Source organism: Urocampus carinirostris, chromosome 17 (assembly GCF_059441175.1).
Source record: "Urocampus carinirostris isolate Australia breed hairy pipefish chromosome 17, RoL_Ucar_1.0, whole genome shotgun sequence".
Classification (NCBI taxonomy): Eukaryota; Metazoa; Chordata; class Actinopteri; order Syngnathiformes; family Syngnathidae; genus Urocampus; species Urocampus carinirostris.
Window position 1 is genome coordinate 12,488,971 of NC_142365.1, and position 19,618 is coordinate 12,508,588.

At 38.9% G+C, this 19,618-nt stretch overlaps 1 protein-coding gene across 3 annotated transcripts; it reads right to left on the reverse strand.

Moving 5' to 3' along the window:
* Positions 1 to 539: 539 nt before the first annotated feature.
* On the reverse strand, positions 540 to 18,003 carry ap2b1 (adaptor related protein complex 2 subunit beta 1). Of its 3 annotated transcripts, XM_088321735.1 has the most exons (22): positions 17,861 to 18,003; positions 16,214 to 16,265; positions 15,981 to 16,086; positions 15,702 to 15,837; positions 14,710 to 14,955; positions 14,425 to 14,615; positions 11,367 to 11,588; positions 11,173 to 11,293; positions 10,994 to 11,089; positions 10,786 to 10,901; positions 10,516 to 10,681; positions 9,513 to 9,611; positions 9,165 to 9,424; positions 8,158 to 8,350; positions 7,853 to 7,894; positions 6,336 to 6,491; positions 5,065 to 5,210; positions 4,871 to 5,000; positions 4,284 to 4,368; positions 4,095 to 4,181; positions 2,269 to 2,423; positions 540 to 835 (listed from the first exon to the last, which is right to left on the reverse strand). In XM_088321735.1, exons 2-22 carry the CDS (start codon positions 16,248 to 16,250, stop codon positions 761 to 763), a joined length of 2,865 nt encoding a protein of 954 aa, XP_088177861.1. In that variant the 5' UTR covers positions 16,251 to 16,265; positions 17,861 to 18,003; the 3' UTR covers positions 540 to 760. The 3 variants fall into 3 exon arrangements, with proteins under 3 accessions (XP_088177861.1, XP_088177862.1, XP_088177863.1); XM_088321736.1 differs by lacking the exon at positions 7,853 to 7,894; XM_088321737.1 differs by lacking the exons at positions 540 to 835; positions 2,269 to 2,423 and adding an exon at positions 2,449 to 3,941.
* Between the last annotated feature and the right edge of the window lie 1,615 nt (positions 18,004 to 19,618).

The window sequence follows — 19,618 nt, forward strand, 5'->3', positions numbered from 1 at the left end:
TCCCTTCCATCAGAACTATATTATATAAAGGGTAATGCCGCAATACAACATTTATAGCAACGCAATAAACATCAGAAATCTACACATGACCCTTAGTTGTTTGCCACCCAAAGCGCCAAACAGTTGCGGGTCATATTAGGCAAAACAAAAACTCAATGCTTGGTCCTGTACGTTTGGTGAAAAGGTTACAAACTGGCTTAATGGCGGAAAAAGGAAAACACTGCAACCAAAAGGCTAGCGTGAAAGGAGGTAGATGAGAGGTGTAAATTTGCACATTTAAACTGGCCACGTACTTGTAGTATTTAACCCTTCAAGGATTACTTGTTATAGATATGATTACATTTGGATGTTGGAAAAAGTTAATTACATTTATCTTTAAATAGTGCTTTTGTTACAATTTGGTCATTAACGAAAACACCAGCTCCACAGGAATGATGAACAACACATCTGTAGTGAAAAAAATGGAGTGCTATTAAACCAATATCAGATAAAAGAAATGGGCATAGATGACGTGTGTGCAGAAAAATGATACTTGTCTATCAAGGACAATTTCACTTTACATTAAGACGTTTCAGGGTGGAATAATTGACAATTAATGAGGAGCAGAGATGTATACATACGGTATGTCAGAACTGTGATCACAATGACAAAACATTTGCATTTACAACATTTACCTTTTCTGTTATCTAACGAAAAGATTCTCGCCTCCATTTTGAGCGAGAAAGTAACACTGGGGTCGGAAGGTGCTGGCGACGTCGGCTTAGTTCTTGAGCACGGCATCGTACGTCTGGTAAACGTACTGGGACACCTCCGGGGCCCGACACTTGAGGGACAACTACGACAAAAGAATGATTTGTGATATTGTCTTGATGCAAAAATGACATTTACATTGCTGTGAAGTGTTTTTTAACTGGCTTTGTGATCTGAAACCTTTAAAAATGACAAATATGCAAAAAAAAAAAAATTGGGGATGGAGGGTAGTACTTTTTCACAGCACTGAATATAAATGAATGGAAAGGTCTACACATCCCTGATTAGAACTGCAGAAATTTCTGTCAAATGTCAAGGCAAAAAAACAAATCAAAGACTATTGGATTTACAGTACAGATCCCCAATTTTCAGTGTCCCAAGCATATGTTTTCATATTATGATGTAGAAAAGGATGTTTTTTTAACCACTTGGAATTTCCCCATTATACGACACTAACAACAAACTAATTTGCGTGCCTAAAATTTATGTAATTCAAACTTTGCGGTGTTTGCATGTATGGTAGATTTCATATAAAATGCTTGTCTGCTATTGGTTTGCATGGCAGCTTCATAAAGATGCTAATATGATATTGGTTAAACTCTCTCTCACAATGCCTTTGTTCAGAATAACATGTAACAAACTTGAATTTGTTTATCCGTGGGTCCCGAGAATTGCAGGGATGCTAAAGGGAGAAGCAAAAATAAAGATATCCACGGAAATGAATCTTGCGATCAGGAAGAAATACGATAAAGGGACACGCACCGATACACTCGCTAAGGATCGATAATCAGGACAATTTTTAGGAATAAGGAGGCAAATTAAAAAAACAAGTCTTCTGAGGACACGACAATCTTGCATCTCGCTATTTAGTTATTCTATATAACACGCTACAGTAGGCATTTGCACGTCACACTGGGTATTTGTATATTGTATTCTTTTTGCTTTATTATTGTATTGTTCTCAGCTCAGGGATGCTGCTGGAAATGTGAATTTCCCTTCGGGGATGAATAAAGTATCTATCTATCTATCTATCTACTCCACTCGGCCAGCTCAAGTCACTTCAAAGATAAAATTGAAATTTCACTTTACATTTATACTTCTAATGGTATTGCAAAGTTTCCACATGTATTACACATAAGTAGTAATAACTACATACTATTTTGTTAGTTTGTTTTTATCTTGGGTACCGTTGGTTTGGAACACATAAACCAATAATCATAGGATTCTATCCACTGCTACAAGATTATTTGAGTGAGCAAACCCCACTTGCAAAGAGATTTGTGTCAAATCCATTGTTGGTATTCGCTAGTTTTATCGCATAGGTACAATTCTGTCTAACAAGTTTCTATTCCACACCATGCAGCAATCTCACCTTACAAGGCCCACCTCAGAACGGATTAAAGTCGTATCCCAGGGGTAAAGTGTATTACTTTTTATTAGCACTAATTTAAAAAAGATGTCCGCTTATAAGCAGGGATGTGCAAACATTTCATATCCACTACAGAGGAGATACTATACCGTATAGTTGGGGTTGCCCGGTTGAATGCGCAACTCGGCCAGAATCCAGATTCCGTTGGTGAGTTTGAGGGACTGGTAGAGCATGTCCTGACCCTCCACGTTGCGCTTGGCGATGGTGTAGATGTTGTTGTTCTGCAGCTTGCTCGAGACAGTGTCTGCAAATTTGGACTTTTCTAAGTTACCCGGGCAGGTGAAAAAAACTTTGGAGCTACTGCATTCTTCTACATTGAAACCTCTGAGGTTGAAGGGACAGATGGAAGTGCGTACCTTAATTAAGGCTGAGTTTGGCTAAAAAAGGTAACTGAATTTTGCAAAATTTCGGATTAAAAAATTGACCAATCAAAATTTTTTTTGAACAACAGTACCAGAGCTGGTAAATACAGACAATATATTTTTTTGATGAATATCTTATCCTTTTTAATCGAACCATACAAAAATAGAGCCAGAATCAAGTACGCAGCTACGCAAACCGCTAGGCAAACCGGCTAACTGCTAATTAGGGTAACAGCTAGTAGTCGCTAAGCTCACATCCCCTCATGCCCCTCAAAACCGAACAGCGATTTTCTTACTGTAGTTTGAAAATGAATCGAATACCATTAGTTATATATGGATAGTAATATTCTTAAATAAATATCCTATTGTAATCAAACAACCAAAATCTATATGGCAGAAAACAATCTGAAGACCAAGCAGAATATGTACAAGGGTCGTACATGTGCTTGAAATCCTTGAAAATGCTTGCATTTTCAAGTGCTTTCAATGATTAAAAAGTGCTTGAATTTAGGTTGAAGTGCTTGTAGCTGCTTAAAATTGTTGCCATGTTTCACGGCAGTCTGACTCAGACCATGCATTAAATGAAGAAAAATAAAACAAGTCTGCATAAAAAATAACATCGGCGTTATTATGACTTTTTCCCTCGTAATCATAGGCAGTTGGTATTAGTTTGTATGGCATGTGTACTAGTGCAAGGATTAAGTATCAATTGAGGACATTTACTATGAGTCATGGAAAAAAATTATGGTTACAATTTCCAGTGGTAAAATGTAATGGGGAAAACATCCTGCAACTGAAAATGTAAGCTACATATGACATTGTCATTTGTACCCAATGGGGAGAGATTTGTATCAAAAACTAATATATTCGCAACTTACTCAAGATCAAAAAATCATAAGTCTTAAAAATGCACCCGCAATATTATAAATTGCATATGTAAATCGCAGATGTATATGCGGCTCTGTAAAATACTAAATTCACCCCAGATTTTGTCTTTAAATGGGACTGGAAAAATGGTAAAAATGGTTTTTAAAGTCCTCAAAATGTGCTTGAATTTGGCCAAGAAAAAGGTGTACAAACCCTGTATTTAGTTATACATGATAGCATTAACATTTAGCTATGGCTCCCAAGAGATGCTAAAGGGATAAGCAAAGACACAATATCCATGTAAATGAAGCAATATTTGACAATAAACTACGCCAAAGGTGTTCAACCCCAAAGGTTCCACTTTACACGCTCCATAGAAAACACAAGAAACTGGAAGCTACGGAATAAATGCTACCACATCTATGGGGAAAGAGATGAATTATTGCTCCAATAGGACCCCCCCATTAGCTATTGTGAAAATATAAACAACAATGAGCATGGACAAAACAAAGTAACGGTTCCGTTGGGTGATCCTTGACAAGCATGTGGGTGGACACAGAAAAACATGAAGACTGTGTAATAGGAATAATAATTAAATTAAAGAAATAAATGGTGGGCTTGGTATGATTTTGTCTGTGAAAATAAGCTTTCATTGGGATTAAATGTTAACTATTAAGATGACCTACCTGCATTAAGGTGGCATTCCTTTATCTGGTATTGCAGTTCATTTTCATTTGGAATGTCTTTCCAGGTGGCAAGGAACACCTGTCGCTCTGAGAAGAAAAGAAAAGGCATGTTTTGAGGACATTTGTCAGAATTACAATGATTTTATTTTGAATTGGATTTGTTTTTCATCTAATTAAAACCAGACAAACCCATTTTCCCATCTTCAACAAAGAATATGTTGAGAGGGATAAGAACGCTATAGTAGAAGACATCAATGTTGTTCTTCACAGCCACCTGTGAGCAAAGCAGAAAATAAAATTACTGAACGAAATTACCGTATTTACCGTACTACAAGGTGCAGCGGATTACAAAGTTCACCCTCCAAAATAGTCTTTTGTGTTATATCTTTCAAAAATAAAGGGGACTGGACTATCAGGCTCATTAAATTGAAACTAGAGTAAGCGCTTCTGTATGTACAGTTACATTTTAATGCAAGGCATTAATGTATGCTGCTAACTTAAATCGCAAAACGTCGTATGCAATGGAATCCTCCGCGACCCGACCCCAGATAAGCAGAATGAAATGGATGGATGGATGGAATCGAACCTGGGTAGTGGACGTGAGAGCGCCAAAACATTAGTACTACACTACCAGGTGTGCAGATGACATACAAAAAGGCAATAAAGTTTATCATCAAATTATATTGACTCAGTCCCACAATACTAATTTTAGGTGCGCCTTATAGTCCGCAAAATATGGGATATAACTGCTAAAGGATTATTGTGTGTTTCTGCACCTGAAGATTGTTTAGGGGGTCCATCTTCATCACTGGCCCGATGGTGTTGATGGGTAAAGAGACGTCGATGCCCTGACTGGGCATCAGCGGAGTGTGAATGGGCAACGGGCTGGTGGGAATCATTCCAAAGCTGCAGTAGACCACAAATAAGCATTGAAATCCAATTTACAAACGCAGCCAAAATGTTTATAGACCTGTTCTTGTTAAACTGGACGGCAAAGTCTGTCATGTGCTGCAGGGCTTTGTTGGTGAAAGTCATGTCCATGTACATGTGGCCCTGGCGCCGGGAGAAGGTTCCGGAAATCTCCAGCCCTTTGGCTTTAACGGCAGGCAGCCATACCTTAAAAAAAGATTGTAGGGATAAAGAAAAATGTTAAACATTGTGTTTCTCTTTTTCCATTAAAAGTCCAGATACAATTTGAAGACCAAAGTTCTGCATACAAGTGCAGTAGGCCCTAGGACACAGTGACCCCCTGCCTTGCGAGGTTTTCATTTTGCAGTGTGGACGGAATATTGATTTCATAGTCCCCCCTTTACGGCATTTTTTTCCACAGTACGACAACCAAAAACTTATGAAATTCAAACTTTACCATGTTCAAATGTTCATACGTATGACTGTTCGAGTTACGTCTACGTCTGCTATTGGTCGACATCATACAAAATGCTGGTCTGCTATTGGTTTGCGTCATGGCATTATGAAAATGCCACATAATTCTTTTCTGTCTTTTCTTTCAGTTCAGTCATGTGTGCTCTTGTTTATAAAGTTAGTGATATAAGAATGTATTACCTTTTTTATTTGTGAATAACCCAAAAAGGATTAGGTGCGCGTTATACACGAGGTCTTACGGCAGTATACTATCGTATTTGTGCAATGATTGATCAGTCAAAATTTAAGAAATACGAAGAAGGAATATGCCTTGTAACCCTTGCTCTGGAATATGGCCATAATCATTTGATGATATAGACTGTTGTAAGGAGGCAATTAAAGAAACAAAATATGACAGTCCTAGGAGAGTTTTAAAATCAGTTCTAAATTTAGTCTTTCCCCCCATTTGCATCCACCAGCAACTCCACTGTCCAAGCTCCGGTCATGTTTTACTCTAAGTAAATCCAATTTCATTTTTTATCTGGGTAACAGGGGATTAGTCACGCATTACCTACGCTTTACCATTGATTTCTTCCTCTGCTATACTTAATTTTAACTTTGCGATTCTCCCATAAGAATGGACTCATGTCAGGTGTCTACTGAAGACTAGAAAAGGAAAGTTAAAGAGTAAATTTTCGTCTGCATGAGAGAATGTGAAACAAAATTTCGATTATTTGTATGTTGAGCACATCTGAAAAATCGACAAATAAATTGACTTTGATTTAACACCACAAATGGTAGTTTGGACTGTTTCTCTTTAAAATGAATCCCCTATAGTCTGAGGTAAGCCATTTTGAACATGAATCTTTTCAAACTCACAGCTTTGGGGGCCACATAGCCTCCGGATGTGATGGCCATGCCTGTAGAGAGCTCAAACAAGTCATTGAGGCCGCTGCTACTGACGGCAGGAGGAGCAGGAGTGGGCGAAGGCGCAAAAGTGCTCGGGACGGACGAGGGGATGAAGTTCTGTCCCACCTGATGAATCGACACCATCACATGAGTAGAAGTGATCAATCGAGAGAGAATCAGTGTGTCCAACGCAGAGTAGACAAAAGTGCTACAAAACTGAGAATTTCACACAAGAAGCTCATGCAAATATTTTCCAGGTTACCAAAGCCCTTATGAGAAGAAGTTAGCAAAGTCAAGGATTCAAATTTTGCATGTTTTGGCCCTTTAAAGATGTTGATAATGGATACTTTAGATCAGTGTTTCTCAACCATTTATTTCCTTGAGGCACAGGGTCCTCAGAAAATATTTAAAAATCAATGCCCTGCACCCGTTTTTTTCCAATCTTAAATTAACATTTTGCCTAAATTGACAGTATAAAACCTTTCTTATCACTTGTGGTCCTCAGGGCTCAGGAGGTAATACAACTTATTCATCACGGTTATGGTAATGAGTTTGCTGAAAATCTGATTTTGCTACATTTCTAACCATTTTTCACATTTAACATTTATTTATTTATATTTTTAAGAAAAAAAACATAAATAATACAATTACACAATTGATACATTATTTATCTCTATATTTATTTTAGGAAAAAAGGAAAATTAAAATTAAAAGAATTAAAAACCAGCAAAATAATAAATACAATAAAATCTGCAAAAGTATTTTTACTTCATATATGTTTTATCATATTTATTTAATAATGCATTATATTGTATTTTGTAATACAATTCTTAACAGTGTCCTCTCACAAAAAAAGGTACGAAATATACTGTACTACCTTATCGGCAAAGAAATACTCAAAATTAGCTAAATTTATCTGCCAGTGGAACAATTTTACTACTTTCTGTTTCCTTTTTTTTAGTTAAGTTAAAAAAAATGAAATCTGTAAATTTATGTGCACAATTTTACTTAATACTTAAACCGCTTCAAACATAATTAGTTATTAAACATACTGTTCTACCTCATGAGTAAAACAGTAGCGTATAAAAGAAATAGTAATCTGTAGCCACTTACTGATATGGATGAATGCTACAGTTACTCAGCGGATCACTAAAAGCAAGCAACCGAACAATGTCATGCTTTTTTTCAAAGACAAAATTGGGCAATTTCCTGCAGCTCACTAGACTAGATCTCTCGGCACGCTAATGTCCCATGGCACACTGGTTGAAAAACACTGCTTTCACTTTAAATGTCAAAAATGTAATTATGTGTCAAATGATCTCTATTATTTCAATGTCCGGCTTCACCATGGGCCAAAACGTGCCAAGCACTACTAGTGACGCAACAAGCATCAAGCCAAAATCATAGAGGAAGGGAAAACAAGACTTTTGGGTTAAAAAGTGGAGCATGCAGTACACAGGCAGCCAAACAGAAGGGCATGAACTTACGGCTGGACTTCCCCCAACACCACCGCCCAGGTCTCCCCCAAGCTACAGGAGAGAGAGGAAGAGGAGTGGGGCCCCCAACAAAAGGATCCGATCATAACAGAGATTACACAAAAAGACAAGACAGACTTTTCTTAACAACCGCAAGCCATCGAGAGGAGCATCGGTTAAATCTTAAAAGAAAAATAAATACATTAAAAATGAAGGGGGAGAAATCCACAATTATCACTTTCATTATAGATGCTAGTTCATACCAATTTAAAGGTTAGGGAACATATCGAGCATTTTTGGTTTATGTCAAAGCTCACCAAGCTGTCCAGGCCACCTCCTAGGAGGTCCACAGCCCCCATCTGCATGGAAGAAACTTGGGGCACATTAACCGGAGGGCCCAAGTCCAAGTTGAGAAGGTCACCCAGCAAATCCCCCTGGCTTGGGATAACATGCGGCTGGTCCATGGCAGCCGCAGCCCCAGTGCTAACCGGACTCTCTCCTATGTCAATGCTGTCAGAAGGAGTGATAAAAATGTTATGTTTGTACACAGAGTCACTATAGGGGCTATGATGATAAGTCAACGTTGTCGACAAAATTGATTCTAGAAATAGTCCACAACTAATTTAATTGTTGACAATTGTTGCCAGACACGTTTTTCTAACTGAGAGTTATCTTTTCATTAATATAATATCTGCTGAGAGTCCCGCATTTGCAATAGCAAATCTGTATCGAAAGTAACAAACATATAAAAATGGCAGCGTCATCATCAGCTACGCGTAAGTTTGGGAGCATTTTAACTTGGATACGGCGAATAAAATCTATTTGCAAAGTTTCTAAAGCAGACCTTTCATATCATGACACACGAACATTTCAAGCGCACCTCGGACAGCTGAATGAAAAACAGAGTCCTACTCGCCTTTATAAGATTCAAGTAACATTCAAGCAGATATGGTTTTGATACATGCATTGTACATTTGATAAGCATTTATTTTGCGATAGAAGAGAGCTTGAGCATTATGCAAGACTGTGCATGACAAAAGTATTTGAAAATAAATGCATGCAATCTGAAGACTAAATATCAGATGTTAAAACCGTTTGATTTCAAACTGTGAGAATCTTTTGTTAGATTTGTTAAATCCGGTGTATGTTCAATAAAAGATGTATTTTAAATTGTACTCATTTTTATTGAGTTTATCATCATCTGTCACGTAATGAAATAAATTCTAAATTGAGGAAAAATTAATAATTATCGAACAAATCTGTGACTAATTTACTATTTAAATAATCGGTAGTTGAAGCCCTATAATGGAGATTCTGTTAGCACCTGCTATGCTGGACAGGAAGGTGTTTGCGGTGGACTCCGTGGCTGCCTTCCACAAAGGCGCTTGGCGGTTTGTGGTAAACAGACGCCAGGGAGCCTATGTGGCAAATGAGCTCGTCCAGCAAGGTTGGCTCGATCAGATCAGTCTCCTCGGAGATGAGGGGCTTCTCGGACAGGACCACCTCCTTAGCTGTCACCGGGTCGGTGGACAGAAGGCGCCAGTAGATGTAGCCCCGGTCACGTAGGTCGGGGTTGTCAGAGTCCTGTCGAAAATGGCAAAGTTATAAGTGATGATCTTGCTTGGACTTTAAATCTTTTTCATTATATTTAGATTTGTGTGTGTGTGTTTACCTGAGTGGCCAAACTGAGGACTTGCTGCACCAACTCCTGAGTCTCAGAAGGCTTCTTCAGGAAGAGCTTAACGATAGCAGTCAGCAGGGTAAGCTGCACCTGCAAGTCGAAACGTACACAATGAGCATGTCAAACATTTCCTTGCTAAAAACACGTTGACATCCTCAAAGGACAAACCTGTTAGTGGAACTTTCTAACAGGACAACTAGTACAGTAGACCACCAGGATATTTTTTCTGATCCAAGGTTTGGATCGCAAATTGAAATTGACCTATGTATGGCAGCGGTTCAGTCAAGAGGGGGGAAATTAGGGGAAATTATTTTTTTCAAGTGCATTTGCACTTCCACTACACTAGGGGAGCAGTGGCACTATCTTGGCAGTGTTTTGTCTATATGTAGCCTCCATATAGATAATAGCACAGAGTAAGATCATTGAGTAGGAAGTGTTGACACAAAGTAAAGCAGACTCTTGAGTAAAGTAAAAAAAGACTCCTCTAGAACTCTAAGACAAGAAAGTTTAACGTAGTGTACCGTAGCGCATCATTGTGACCACCGAAGTGGGGACGAACAAAGACTGTTGTGCTTGCTATGTTAGAAATGTAGGCAGCAGACAGCATGAAACCAAATAAATTAAGCTGTCACTTCAAGACATGACACTCTGTTCACGCTGAAAAGACGCTTGCAGCAGATTGTGACTCCCACGTCAGTAAACCAGCAAGTGTTGTTGGCATATAATTGAGCAGGAGTGGAGAGTTGCTTGGTCCTGTTTAAAAAAGTTGTGCATAGCAAAACGTTCTGTTTAATTAATTTTTGACTTCGAATTAAAATAAAAAAAAATTAAAAAGCCGCACTAAATTTTTACATATATTTTTGTTTCAGTTTTTTTTTAATATTTTGCTCTTGAGTTAATGTTAGTGATTTGTTATATGCATCATTATTTATTGATTGTATGTAATTTCATTTTTCAGTTTGAGTGTGTATGTGCAAAAAACATGAAATCCCACCTGAGTGCTCTCATCGTGGAAACCCTCAAGAAAGCTCTCCAGCAGTTCATCAGCATTGTCGATCCTCTCGGCATACTCGCCCACAATCCAAATCATAGCGGCGCGAGCGTCCGGCTCGTCCAGGGAGTCCAAATTCTCACACAGGGTAGCAATAATGCTCTCATACCTACGACGAGTTCCACCTTTTAGTATCTTAAACTCAACAATGATAAGCAAAACAGTTTCATTGATCTTTAGGGGTTGGTGGTTAAAAATGGATTAGACACATACTTGTTGGGATACTTGCGAAATATATCCCTGATAACTACTATGGCTTCCTGCACCACGTAGTTGACTTTGGTCTGGATGAGGTCCAGCAGGGTACTGACACAACGCTCTGCTGATTGCTAGCACGGTTCGAGACAGACATAGGAAGTCATTACAACCCTGAACCATGGCGGATATTAACACTATCAGTGGACATAATGTAATCTCATACTTCCACTTTGATGGCACAGCGACCAATAGCACGCACAGCTTTGCGCACAAAGTCGACATCCACCTCCGTGGCGTACTCCTTCAATTCAGCCAACACCTGCACACAAAACATGAGGACTTACAATCTGTTTGGGTCTTTCCAAAGCAAGCTCCATCACACTTTTAGATCATGTAAAATACCTGGGCAATATTAGCCTGAGACGCTAACCGGATCATGATATCTAGTTTCTCCAGCTTCACATAAATGGGGTCATTGTATTTAACGAAGAAAACTTTGATTTCCTGCTTCAGGATCTCGGGCCTGTGCTCAAAAAACAACAATTTACGGTTGGAAGGTTACAGTAATATTTCGTCTCCTCTTATGTAACACAGACCTTTTCTGGACTATCAAATTGATGTTCCTCAGAGCCACGTACTGGACTTCGGGCTCACCGGACAGCAAGGTAACAAGGGGCGGTGAGAGCTTCTTCAGCAGAGTGTTATAATAGTCGGAGTCCTTTGGCAGCAGCTCTAAGAACTTCATCAGTACCTTGACGGCGGACAGGACCACAGCGGAGTTGGCATGGGACAAACGTGGCGTGACCCGCTCACAAATGCTTTGGAAAAAGGAACATTTTGAGAATATTACTTCTTTGATTGACCTCAAAAAGTCAAACTCAAACTACTGCAGGCATGTCAAACTCTGTTTGGCTCGTGAGCTGGATCCAGACTTTATGTTCTAAGGTGGGTTGGATCAGTTAAATTTGAGCCTACCCTACAAATTCTAATCAAGCATGAAAAGGGATATTTTCAAAGCAAAGAACATTTTTACACAAACAGTGGAAAAAATGATATTCTGTTTGGCATTGATGTGTTAAATTGTTTATTTTAACGGTTGGATGAATGCAGCTTTACATCCGAACAAATTCCCCACAATAAACAAACTCAAGTGGGAGCTATGAATAAAAATATGCTTGCCTTAATTGTCATACTGCTTTGAATTAAATAAAAATAAGTGTAAAATAGAGCATTAGTAATGAACGGGCAGTAACATCAGATACAACTTCCAGGCTGGGCCTACTGGAGTAGAGAAAATACTGCACAATATTGCCTTTATTATTAAACCAGCAAAATATTATTATTATTTTTAACAATCTGTGCAAACACATTTTGTGCCATCACACTTTTTTCCCCTCTCTCTCATTGCACTCTTGCAGTCTGCAGTCTCCTTGGTATATATCTAGAGCAGGGGTGTCAAACTCATTTTAACTCGGGGGCCACACGATAGAACAAACATTCTGTCGGGGCCGGACTAGTAGATTAAAGAGAAAGAAAAAGAGAGATAAAGAAATGAGAGAAAGAGGGAGGGAAAAGGAGAGAGGGCAGGAAAAAGGAAGAAAAAAGGAGAGAGCGTGAGAAACAAAAGAGATAAAAAGAGAAGTTGTCAGAGAGGGGAAAAGAAAGGGAGAGGAAGAAAGAAATCCAAAGAGAAATAGAAAGACAGAAGGAGAGAAAAGAGAAAAGAAAGCGGGAAGGGTAGGAAGAGAGAAAGAGAAAAGAGAGAAAAGGAAATAAGTTAGAGCAAATGAAGTTAAAAAGACACAGAGAGTGAAAAAGACAGAGACAGAGAGTAGGAGTAAAGGTGTAGGAAAGAGGGAGACAGGAGGAGAGAGAGAGAGAAAGAGAGAGAGAGAGAGAGGGAGAGAAATATATACAGTATCTTTGTGAGAGGAACCTGGTTTTGGCAACATCAAGTTGACATATTTCAACCTGCAGCTTGTTTTTCTCTAGTGCTTCTCTGAGTGTTGACTCGCGGGCCGGATTCAATCCCTTAGCGGGCCTCATCTGGCCCGCGGGCCGCCTGTTTGACACCTGTGATCTAGAGGTTGACCGATTATCGGCACTGACATTTGGAAATTTGACAAATATCGGTATATGCATACTTATTTATCCAATGGGACGATTGTAAAGCACAACACCGAGCAACTACCGAGCCTTTCTCTCCCTCTCCTGCCTTGGATAGGAGACAGGGGCCAGAGCCACTGAAGTGGGTAGCTGTCACAGACTGCAGCTAGACTTAGGGCTGTTGTGAAAATTTTTATGTTCGTAAACATTTTTCACATTCGCAATTACCGTCTTTTTTCTTTCCAACCCTTTGTGTCAATCCATGACTGAAACGTCGAGGAAATGTCGTCAACATGCAGCAATACATACACTGAAGCAGAGAGCACCGGTGTTGTGCCAAATTCCGACTCCCCTTCACTTGAACGTGCACTTGTTTTTTTTCCTATGCTTCTCAGCGCTGTGTCACAGATAGAATGAGTGTCATAATCATAATCTGTACAATGAGTTTATTAAAAAATATTGTTTGGTGTGATATAAACAAAAATGAGAATGTTGTCTATTTGAATTTATTAAGACATATTAATGCAAATGTCACTGGAAGCAACCCAATGTAGTTAAACGCTATGTTCACCATCTTGACTATTTGTACACAAGTAGGCTTTTTACAGCATATAATGGTATCTTTACTGCAAAAAAATGTTTTTAGAGAGATATAGTAGTCTTATTGTAATGCATGTTTATTGTACATATTTGTTCACTAATCGCTGCAACCAGAGTACCATTGTGAATGAGACCCTGGTTTATTGGATTACCTCGTGTAAACAAATGTTTAAATTCAATTTAAAATCGGACTGCCCTATCTACTGTTTGCAAAGTAAGACATGCTTTAAACCTATTGTGTTGTGTGTCTTTGGGAGACTGCAGAGGAATACCACGCTCTTTAGTCATGTGAAAGAGAAAGATTAGTCATGTTAGTTGTGTTGAAATTCTAAATTATTTACTTTAAAAGGTTTCAGAGCACTTTAAAAGTTTTGTTTGAATTCATAACAACTATTCTTTGTTTCTTGTTGCATTATTAAAAATGTCTTACGCCAATTTTTAAGCTTTTAAAGCAAATAAATGTAGGCTCCAAATATCGGTTATCGGCCTCCTCTTAATACTAATAGTCTGTATTAGCCCTGAAAACCCAGGTTGGTCGATCGATCCCTAATATTTTTGCCTTTACAAGTACATTGATATCAGGTGTGTAATCCTAAGTAGGAGAATATTTGACAATATTAATTGAGTGTTTGGTCGGCAACCTTGAGCGCTGCTTTGTTTTATTACTGTTTACCACTGAATACACCTGCTCAAAAAGATAAGTAGTCCCAAACATTGACAAAACCTTTGATGGACGTCAGCTCTTTTACACCTTCACTGCTCTCTAACTGTTAAAAGGAGCATTCAGTTGGTATCTATTAAAAATAAAATTATAACTTTTGATAAGCATGACTCCAGCTCATTTCTTTTTTTCAATGTACTCAAAAAGGTATGGTGGAAAATACTCCTGTAGGCCTGGTCCAGCACATGCCTGAACTACTGTGATGTGACCAAAGATCAACCGGGTACCTTTGGGCCTCTCGCTCATCTTTAGGGTTGTAGTTTGATAGGCAGTCCAGGATAAAAATCTGCCCCCACTCGGTGCATTCATTTAGGGCTGTCAGCAGCTTGTTGATGTTCTGTGGGTTGAGGTCCAGCAGGTTGCTGTTGGGGTGAGACTCGCTGATCTCAGATAGAGCTGCCACAGCATTGGCGACAACCTTAAAGGGAGAACCACAATACCTGAATCTATACTGCACGTTTTGTAGTACTTTTTTCTTTGTTAAGTGGATCTTCAAAGGTATAGCCACCTACCATAGGATTGGAGTCAGCTATGAGATCCCTCAGCGAATCCAAGAAGCCCTGATCTTCCACCATCTGGGCATTGATGTCATGAAGTTTGGCCACGCAGACCGCAGCGGTTTTCCTCACATACGGGTCTTCGTCCTTTAGGCATTTCCTCAACGGCTCGCAGAGGTACTCTGTGATCTTGTCCACCCGGATGCAGCCCATGGTGCGGACGGCCAGGGCTCGGATGAGAGGATTGGGGTCCTCGCAGTCCTAGGGAACAGCACAGGAATAATTAGATGGCCAGATTGAGGAATTTCACAACTACAAGAGTTGAGTACAGTAGATCCCCGAGGAACAACAAACCCGCCTTAAGACATTTTCAGTTTACAGTGTGAAATAAGAGGACAATCCGGCATTGGAACCTCGTGAAAGTATGTATAGCAGACCCCAGGGATAAGGCGTCTCCCCCTTATGACGTTTTCACTTTACGTGTGGAATGAAATGTTTTGTGAACCCTTTTTACAGCAATTTCTCAAATATATGACATTAACAACAACTTAATTTTGCATGCCTAACAACGAATAAACTTCAAACACCTGTCTGCTATTGGTCGACGTCATATAGAATTTTAATCTTTGAGTTTGAGTCACCTCATCATGAAAATGCAAATATGCTATTGGCTGAACTACCACTCATAATGCCTTGCTCTTCACTTAGTTCAAAATCTTGTGCGCTTCGTAAAGACTTTGCTTATCGGCAATACTATTCCCAATTTTTGTGCTGTATTTCATCTCTATGGGTCTCAAGGTTTGCAGTGATAAGGGAGAGGCTAAAACACAATAACCATGGTAACAAAGCACATGATTAGCAAGAAATCTTTAAGTTTCATGGCCGTAACCAATCAATGATCAGTATTATTAAGTATAAGGAGGCGATAAAAACAAGGAAATCTTCTAAAGGCATGACAAAAAGGGACACTAATGATAAGTGGTGAGTGAGCAACATTGTGCGCTTGCCTTGACAAAACTGTTGACAGCCATGATGGCCATGTCAGGTTGACTCTTGGCATAGTTCATCAAGTAGAGGTAAACCAACTTCTTCAGCTCCAGGTTGTCGGTCTGCATGCAATTGACCACATCCGGGAACAAAGAGCTGGAAAAACAATCAATTACATTACCCATAACATGTTTTGTGGTTCGACTTGATGAAGGCACAAAAAATATGGTTTCCAATCAAATGTCCAAAAACGTTATTGCCTTAGTAATAGGACGCAGACTCGTTTGACTGGAGCTTACCTGACATCCTTTCCCACGGTCATGGCGGCAATAACCTTCTTAACCGCCTCCTTTCGCTTCTCCTTCTTTTCATTGTTCAGCTCTGCCTTGAGCTCAAAAATCTCCCCTGCAAAAACACAATAAAAGATTTGTAATCTACCTGTTCGGTCTATGAAAATGCTTTAAATATACCGGCCTACAGTGATGAAGTAGAAAAAAAAGACAGATTGCTTATCCAACACTTTTGCACACACCTTTTTTGTTTGTCGTAAAATATTTGGAATCAGTCATGGTTGTGGGTCTTGTCTGGAAAAGAGAACATTCAACAGAAAACTTTAAAAAAGCAGTTCTATTTATACAAACGCTTACCCTTAAATGACATTACACTCGCTAAAATAGAAAATAATTTCTTCTCACTGAAACATGTAAAATCAGGCATGTGAAACTCAGTTTGGTTCAGGGGCCGGATCCCGACTCTAGGTTCTCATGAGGGACTGGATCAGTAAAAGAATGTCAATGCTAAATATTCAGCTTTATTTTTCCATTACAATGGATTGTCATTCAGCCTCTTTTTGTAACCTGCAGTACACAGTATAGGAAAGGATGATAAGGTATGTTTCTAAGCTTGACAAATGTATTCGCAAACAGCGGAAGAAATATTTTCACGTCTGACATTGAATGCGTTAGAAATTGTTTAACAGTTGAAAAAGTGCAGTTTTACATGTCAACCAACTCACCACACTAAACAAACTCAAGTGAAAAAAATATGATTGACTCAATTGTCATGCAACCTTTGCGGACATCAGCTTTTTTACACCTTTACTGCTTTGTAGTGACGAGAACGAGCATCCTATTTGTATTTATTCATTTATTTTAAATGATTACTTTTGCTAGAAATTAGCTAAGTATTTTCTTCTTTTTTGGATTCTCAGAAATTTTCTGGAAGGTCGAATCGTGCACAATACAATCACAAAGTGCTATCCTGATGGTGCAAGATAATTTACATTAAGATGAAAAGTGTTGGAGAGACTATTTTTTATTGTTCAACAGGAAAGAAAATATTTTATGCTGACAATCCTCTACATTGTTTATTCGCAAAACAAACGTTAACTAAGTATGTTTAGTTCTTAAACAAATGCTTGAGCCTGTAAAACGTTTTATACTTTATTTTCAATGCATAAATGAGTATTTAAATAAAAATAAAAAATGTTTCTTCCTCATTTTTCGATCATGACCCCCGCGATAGATGAGGGGTTTTTGAGGTGCCACATTTTCTATGGGGACAATTTACGGATTTATTTGGAGGTTGCTTTGAATATTTTCGATATTTTAGTGCCAAAAAAATGTTTTAACAGTACCGCGTGAGAGAACCTTCATAACAACAGTATTACGAGCATTTTTTAGACGCCGATCGTGTATTCTGTCACATTTAATGTCCATAATCAATTGTCGAGACTCGTTCCGCCAGCTTTTATCGACGTAGCATCTTCAAATCTGTCACAATAAAACTTAACTGTCGTTATACATTTCAAAAAATATTTGAAATACATGGTAATAGTTCGTAGGCAGGATACTTTCACCTCCTTAGAGAAGCACACCCAGATGTTTTGCTAATGCTAGCTGAAGATAGCTTGTATGCTAATTCGTGCCTCTCGACTGGAAATGCTAACATACTCCAACAAATAAATGTTAACAAAAAATGGGAACATTATATCACTGCTTCCATTCATTACGAATAACCAAATAACTAAAAATGTCATTAAGATATGTAAAGACGCACACGGCCCGCTTTCTACGTCGGTTGACTGACAGCATAGCTCGGTGGTTATCGTGTATGGAAATTGATAAAATGCAAGAGTAAAATGATGTGGTGTCATAAAAAAATGACATTTATAGCGTACCAGGAGGAAAAATCAGAAGAGAATAATTTGTTGAGTGTCTGCAGGACGAAGGTTGGTCCCTTGTCCGGTGAGGGAAAGATGGAGAATCTGTAATGGGTGAGACGTTCATGGAGTCCTTCCATTTTACTTTACCGCTTAGATGCAATGTAAATAATTCGACCCTTGTCATGTCTAAAATAAATGTCTAAATTATTTTTTTGATAAATTCAAGGGCATTGATTCATATCTGAGATGCTTTTGAAAACCAAGATTAAGCATTAAATCCAGTTTTGTGACATTACATCGCTCGTAAATGTTGAAGTAGTCTTTTTTTCCAATGATTCATGAAAGCACCACAAGAGAAACGATTGATACGTGATACAATAGTGGTCATCAACGTTCTGCCCGCGGGCACCGGGTAGCCCAAAAGTAGCCCGCGGACCGATTCTGAAATCAGCTTACTCGTGATGGGTCATTGTTATTTTCTTGGAAATGTGATTTCCAAACAGCTGTGTTAGTTGCTTTATTCCAGGGGTCAGGAACCTTTTTGAAGCGAAAAGCAACTTCTTGTTACTGATTGTAGAGGTAAGATCGGGCCAAAAAAAAGCACCCGAGCCCGACGCAGGCCCGAGGGGTATTAAACCCGACCCGGACCGAGCCCGACTAATTAACTGGATTTGCTGGCCCGGCCCGAGGGGGCCCGAAATTACATATTTTATTTATAAGGAGGGGTGATTTATGATAACAAATTAAACTCTGCCTTTTGTTACAACATATAGGCCTAAGTTAAATAAAACTGTATAAACATTTACATCTTTTATATTTCTGTGTCTGCACTGCAGATGTTACATTAAGCGACAATCTGTCATTGACGGTTTTTTTTTTTTTGAGGTAGCGAAAACATTTAAGGGCGTCCGTCATTTTGACGACTTGATCATTGTAGAGGTAAGATCGGGCCCAAAAAAAGCACCCGAACCCGACGCAGGCCCGGGGGGTATTAAACCCGACCCGGACCCGGCCCGACTAATTAACTGGATTTGCTGGCCCGGCCCGAGGGGGCCCGAAATTACATATTTTATTTATAAGGAGGGGTGATTTATGATAACAAATTAAACTCTGCCTTTTGTTACAACATCTAGGCCTAAGTTAAATAAAACTGTATAAACATTTACATCTTTTATATTTCTGTGTCTGCACTGCAATCTGTCATTGACGGTTTTTTTTTTGAGGTAGCGAAAACATTTAAAGGCGTCCGTCATTTTGACGACTTGATCATTGGGCCATAATCCACAGCAGCAGTAGTAGTACGCCTTTAAGATTTTAGCGCAGCACTTTCATTGAGAGGGGATGTTGACGTGTTGTGCCGACTCCTATGCAAATCCCCCCCCCCCCCCCCCCCTGATCGTATTCTATATAAAACGCTTATTAAAACAATAAAGCGAGCTAATTATAATCATTGGGAGATCCTAGTCTATATAACGCGTTTATTTAAACAATAAAGCGCGATCGTATTCTACAGATTGCGTTTTTTAACGCGGATGAAAATCTCACCAACGTCAATGTACGCTTCCGACAAAAGCGATCGTATTCTATATAATACGCTTTAAAACAAAATAAAGCGAGCTAATTATAATCATTGGGAGATCGCGTTTATTTAAACAATAAAGCGCGATCGTATTTTACAAAATGCATTTTTTTAACGCGGATGGAAAAGTCACCAACGTCACTGTACGCTATGATTTCCGCAACCACAACTAATTGTACACAAATAATATTCAT